At 38.0% G+C, this 6,369-nt stretch overlaps 1 protein-coding gene across 1 annotated transcript in view; it reads left to right on the plus strand.

Moving 5' to 3' along the window:
- Window positions 1–6,162, plus strand: part of LOC106940833 (transient receptor potential cation channel subfamily M member 2-like) — a gene marked incomplete at its 5' end in the record, with an annotated part of 21,995 nt that extends 15,833 nt beyond the window's left edge. The window contains 12 exons of the mRNA XM_015023671.1: window positions 372–484; window positions 586–687; window positions 830–1,043; window positions 2,433–2,551; window positions 2,644–2,776; window positions 3,095–3,266; window positions 3,387–3,567; window positions 3,644–3,825; window positions 4,642–4,774; window positions 5,246–5,288; window positions 5,421–5,465; window positions 5,590–6,162. Coding sequence (XP_014879157.1) covers window positions 372–484; window positions 586–687; window positions 830–1,043; window positions 2,433–2,551; window positions 2,644–2,776; window positions 3,095–3,266; window positions 3,387–3,567; window positions 3,644–3,825; window positions 4,642–4,774; window positions 5,246–5,288; window positions 5,421–5,465; window positions 5,590–5,679 — 1,527 coding nt within the window. The remainder of the gene's footprint in view (window positions 1–371; window positions 485–585; window positions 688–829; window positions 1,044–2,432; window positions 2,552–2,643; window positions 2,777–3,094; window positions 3,267–3,386; window positions 3,568–3,643; window positions 3,826–4,641; window positions 4,775–5,245; window positions 5,289–5,420; window positions 5,466–5,589) is intronic.
- Between the last annotated feature and the right edge of the window lie 207 nt (window positions 6,163–6,369).

Raw genomic sequence — 6,369 nt, forward strand, 5'->3', positions numbered from 1 at the left:
AAATTTTGAAAAAAGGAAATGAATATAATTACTTTTGCATGGGACTACCATCCATCCATCCATCCATCCATCCATCCATCCATCCATCCATTTTCTTTACACCCTTGTCCTTTAGTGGCGGGCGGGAGGGGGGGTACACCTGGACAGGTTGCCAGTCTGTCGCAGTGCATGGGACTACATATTTACCAAAATAAAAGTTAAGATAATTCAACGTCATGAACACAAACACACAAAGTGGTGTTTAAAAGTCTTGTTATCCCTCACTTCTGTTTGCTCCAGTCTGTAAAATCATCTTAAGAGAGTCAAAGACAGTGTTGTCATTTTATTCCGATATATTCTACAGACTTTTTGATAAGACTCTTGTGCTTTAGGATCTTCTTACTCAGATCTGGTGTGGTGAGCTTTCAGTACACAATCCTGTGTGGAGGGTGCTGGTCTGCATGGTCTTCTTCCCTCTGATCTACACCAAGTTTCTGGTTTTCAGGTGAAATATTACTGGGAGTTATTCTATAAATGAAAACTATGAAAGTTGTAAAGCATTACATTTCCACATTTTCCACATTCATATCTGTTTTTCCTTTTTAGATGCGATGAAGACCTCCAGAGAGAAATCGAGCAGAAAGAGGACATAAAAATGAGTGTGGAGGAAGAGAAAAACAGCACTTGGAACAATAATTTGTGTTGCATGTAAGAGGACAATCTTTGATTGAACCATTCAACATTTGTTGTCAGATTTTACACAACACTGAGTTGTACAATTTTCTTTCTTTATAAGAACCAATTCTTGATCAAATGAGATTTACATTGATGTTGATGTTTCTGCCCACAGTAAGCAGAGTGGGAAATTTCCGAACTGCTTGTCCAGACTGCTTGGACTGTACTGCGCTCCTCAGGTCAAGTTTTATGGAAACATCGTCTCGTACTTCGCCTTCCTGTTCCTGTTTGCTTACGTCCTGATGGTCGACTTCCAGAGAACTCCATCTATAGCAGAGCTGGTGCTCTACTTCTGGTTGTTCACTCTGGTGTCTGAGGAGATCAGACAGGTGAGACGCTGCAAATATAATGGGCACTGTTTGGAGAATTATTATGAAGTTGAAGAAGAGCCAGTGAGTCATGAATTCCATTTATTAATACCAAAATCTCACCCTGAAATTAACAACTTTGAATACTTTTATTCAGCGAGAAAAATCAGTGACAGTCACTTTAAGTCTGATGCATTTCTGTTAAAAGTATAATGGTGGCTTTTGATATGGGCCACATGGGAAATTGCCCTTTAAACGAGTCAACCCATTAAACATAGAACCTATTTATTCTTTAGTTGTGCTTTGAAATTTTGCCCCAGAGTATTATATCCATGGTGTGCTGGCTGACTTTTCTTTCTCAAACCCTCCCCCACACCCTATGCGTGAGCTAAACGTTGCTTGCTTATTTATTTTAAATAGGATTTTTTTATACACCAGTAACAGTGATGGCAAAAACGGTTTTCTAGTTGGACTGGGCACAAAGCAGAGAGCATGCATTAATCATATTGTCTGCAGCTCTGTGTGTTGGCTTCCTCACATGCTGTTACAGTGTCTGAAGTACAGTTGTACTTCTGAAGTTTTACAACTCAGCGCAGTTTGCATGCTCCATGATTCACAAGTATACTTTTAAAGTGTAAGTTTATTACACTCATTAACTTAACATAGGCATAAAAAATTTACAAAATTATAGTATGCAAATGAACAACAGCTTAAAAAGTACTCAGACCTACCAACATTAACTAGGTGGGTTAATTTACAGAGTGAGCTGTTAGTGACTCAGCGATAAAACTTGAGAACTACTTACATTGGTCAGTAACACACATTTTAAAACTGGTTTGAGGCAGCCATACCAGTAGGTGGCGCCTCTTAACCACATATGTAAAACTAAAGATAACCAACTTGTGAAACAAACTTCTCAAACAAACCTGCAAATAAACTTGGGGATGCTGATAATGGTCACATTTCTGTTGAAGCCTTTGTAAGAATTATGCTGAAACAGAGACACTTATAAAAACTGTGGGAAACCGGCCTTCAACTGGTGTACTGTAGTGTGCTTCAGTTATTTTTGATACTAACCAAATGGATGTAAACTTTTGAATTCTAGGAAAGTTACAAAAAAAATCTCTAAAAAAATTGTCTTGTTAATTTTCTGGCATTGAGGGAATATCAATAATTTGGGTAATTCTAATTGACCTGAAATAAGAAAAGTTTGGTAAGATTTAACTTCAGACAGTGAGAAAAAATCTGTTTTTATTCGATGTATGTACATATTTGGTATCTGTTACTTTTAACTAATTTCTAATATTCAATCTCTGGAGGTTAGCGATGAAATTTAACCTTATTCAGAATAAATATCTGATGATAATAAAAGTCTGACATGTCAGTTTGAATCTCTGTTTTCTCTCTCAGCTGTTTTATGATCCTGATCATTTTGGGTTTTGTGAGAAAGCCAAGGTGTACATTCAAGAGCTGTGGAACATTTTGGACGTCATCTCCATCCTGCTGTTCTGTCTAGGACTTGCATTCAGGTACTTTCTCTGTCTCTCAGAGAGACATGGAAAGTCTTTCAAGCCACTCAGTAATCTATGACTCACCAACTTATTATTATTTTTTACTTCAGGCTGACAACCAAGTTGCTCTACCCAGGTAAAATCATCCTGTGCATCGACTTTGTGGTCTTCTGCCTCCGCCTCATGGCGATCTTCACCATCAATCGCACGCTGGGACCTAAAATCATCATAGTCAAGAAGATGGTGAGGAGTTTGCATGAATGAAAATGAACCTGATAAAATGTGGGAACAATTAGAACAATACATAACATGATATTTATGACCCTGTAGTCCTTAGGCTGGTGTTTGGAGACATTTTTTCAGCAGAGTACTCAGTCTTTAAAAATATTAGTGTTTTCCAGTGTCTCCCTTTCCAGACTTTATTCCTTATCTAATTTTCCAAGTCTGATTTTCTAAAAACAGAACTTGTATGAATTATTTACTGTTATCAAGATGGTGATATTTACCTGCAGTTAATTATTTTTCTGTCTTTTTGCCCCCTAATGTAATTTTGTGCTGCAGATGAGGGATTTGTTCTTCTTCATGTTTCTCCTGAGCATCTGGGTCGTGGCGTACGGTGTGGCCAAACAAGGCATCCTCATCGAAAATGACAATCGACTGGACTGGATCATGCGTGGGGCTATTTACGAGCCGTACCTCGTTATATTTGGAAATTTCCCTGAAAATGTTGACAGTGAGTGGAGAAGTGCACAGTGTAGTTTTACTACTTGAGGAGAAATCAGAATCTCTCTGTAGGTGACGCCAGTTTTCTTGGTGATGCTGCATGTTCTAGTTTTTGTTTTGTCTCCTGCAGATGCTAAGTTTGATATGAATTCATGCAGCATGAATGGTACAGATCCCCTGAAGCCCAAGTGCCCTGTGCTGAACGAAAAGGAAATGCCGGTCTTCCCTGAGTGGCTCACCATCGTCATGCTCTGTGTTTACTTGCTCTTTGCCAACATATTGCTCATCAACCTCCTCATAGCCATCTTTAAGTGAGTCCTTAGCGCCACATCATCTGTCAGCTTTGGTTTTCAACATAATGAATCTGTTAATCTTCCACCTGTACAGCTACACTTTCGAGGAGGTCCATGACAACACGGATAGGATCTGGAAGTTTCAAAGATATCAGCTGATCAAAGAGTACTACAGCCGCCCGGCCCCACCGCCTCCTTTCATCATCCTCAGTCATCTCTACCTCTTCATCAGAAAATTGGTGCTGTGGAATGCTCCGAAATTTCAAACTGCATTCAGTAAGGCCTTAGTCCCTGATTTCTAGATGTGTAATATTAACAAGAGGTGATCTCAGATCCACTTCTTCTGATGATTGTCTCCATCTGTACTGTGCAAAATGTTTATACCACCTTTTTCTTTTTATATTTACTGCCAGTTCCTCGTTTAGCTTATTCAAATTTCTCTGTAGGAATTGAAATTCTTTTTTTCCCAACCTTCCTGAGATGAGTACTTGGTAATTATCTAGATAGGAATAGAAACAATGTCACACTCTGTATGAAACACATCGAAGAATTTTGTTGTCAGAATTTCAGGTATGAAGTGTTCATTAATAATGAAAAAACATCAGAATTCCTGACTAGCTGTTTCAATCTGAATGTAAGTCGATTCCAGTAAATGGATGATTTTCAGATTCCTTATGTTTGTTGAATAACTTTCTAAAGTTCTTCAATTTCTGGCTGCTTTTCTTTTCCGCCTGTTTTCCATCCAGATGTAGCACCTGAGACAAAAACAATTGTCTTTCACAATTGTTTTTGTCCTTCTTTAGTCAGGACTAAAGAAATACAGAAAAGCTAATTAACAGTATTTGAAAATCTGAAAAAAAAGTCAGTCACAGACCTGATTTAGAACCACACTTTGTCTAATCATACACTAGATTGCTAAGTTTTCGGCTGAAAGCTCTATAAATCACCTTTTGTTTGTTAGAAAACATCCCTAAAGAACTGATGATCAAGATATTCTGGCTCTTTGGTAGGAAAGAGCCAGACAGAAACAAATGTGAAAATGATGGTGATGCAAATCCTGCCCTACTCTTTTTTTTTCTTCTTTTTTTTCAGAGAAGGATTTTAGAGGAAAAGAGGAAGAGGAGCTGTTGTCCTGGGAAGCCTTGATGAGGGACACATATATGATATCTGAACGGCAGGCGAAGAGCCAGAGCATGGAGGGGCGCATCCAGGATTCATCCCAAAAGTACAATCCTGCAGAAAGTTCTCTCTCTTCTAGCCAAATCCAGGCTATTAGATGGCTAAATACCTCTAAATGTGCTTCTGAATGAAAGCCAAGCAGAATGTTTGTTTAAATTACATGAAGGGGGGGTTTCCTATTGTAAATGCTTGTCTATATTTTTTATTGATTTTTTTTCACAACTTGTGCTGCATTTTATGATTTTGTGGTCCAGACTTGAAAACACCCTATTGTTTGAGTTAAACTTAATTTGATGCTCAAATCCAGTGTTTTTGTATTCATGGTAAATCAAACTCATCTGCCGTGAAAAATTACTTCAATTTATAATCTTTGCTTATTCTATGTGAATAATGTGTTTTGTTGCATAAACCGAGTAAACTATGTAATTTGTTTAATATAAAATATGAGAAAAGCATGTTATTAGACCGGTTGCAGCTCATCTAAGTCTTACTCATGTTATTTTGTGTGATTTCTTAGGGTTACCACCTTAACTGAACGGCTGGAGAAACTAGAAGAACAGGTTATGAACTGATTTAATGACTCCTTTAATGTTGGATTTATATCACTGTATAAATATTTTTTTCCACCTTTCTTCATCACCGTCTTTGCAGCTGGTTAAATTGCTTGCCTATCATTGCTTTGTGTCACCCAGGTCACCAATGCACTGCAAAGGAGAATGGATACACTAGAGGGACAGGTTAACTGATTTAATCAATCTTTACTGTTGGATCTATATCACTGCATAAATTATGTTTTATTTCCACCTTTCTTCATCACTGTCTTTGCAGCTGGTTAAATTGCTGGTTCCTTTGTGTCTTCAGGTCACCAGTGCACTGCAGAGGATTGAGGACAGTCTGAAATCTCTGGGTGCTCCTGCGAAAGAAACTCAGCCACAGAGTACTGTCGAGTGAGATGGACTCAGTCGTTGCTGCCATGTCTACTTTAAATATGGATCATGACACTAGGCCATAAATGGGTTGGTCTTCTGAAAAAGACAGAAATATGCTTTGTGTTTTTTATCTCCTTGCAGCTCTGAAAAAGTACTAAATTACTGTTTCTTGCTGCAGGTTTCTTGATTTTTCTAGCAGAAATATAATTATTAAATCAATTTGTATTTCTTACTTTTTGGACGAAATGTGCTTAGATGCTAAATTAAATGAGTCTTAGTTGAATACGTGGTGATATAAGTTATGGGTAGTGTGGGTTTAAAGGCCAGAAGTAGACGTTGACTTATCTGCTTTTCTCTCTTTCAGTGTTGAAGTAATGAGGATGTTGTTTATAATAATTAAATCAAACTGTTCATTATTTTTTTTGTAGGGTCAGACTAGCTAATCAATCGATATTGAGTGAAAATGCAATGATTGCTCAACCTGTGATTAAAAACATGAATCTGTGTTGGTTTGAAATGTGTGATGTATGAGTTTACAGTTACACTGTCTTAGTTACACTCTGACCTTAGGAGGGAATAAGGACCTTCCTCAAGGAGGATAAGAGCAAGCTCAGGCAGGAAAGCCCTATCAGGTGTAATGAGGAGAAGACAGTGTCCACAGAGAGGGACAAAGGTTTCCATAGCAACTAGGCATTGTCACCTTTGGAGGCTG

Source organism: Poecilia latipinna, unplaced genomic scaffold, assembly GCF_001443285.1.
Source record: "Poecilia latipinna isolate Pla-1442-1.1 unplaced genomic scaffold, P_latipinna-1.0 Scaffold3380, whole genome shotgun sequence".
In the NCBI taxonomy this organism is placed as follows: domain Eukaryota; kingdom Metazoa; phylum Chordata; class Actinopteri; order Cyprinodontiformes; family Poeciliidae; genus Poecilia; species Poecilia latipinna.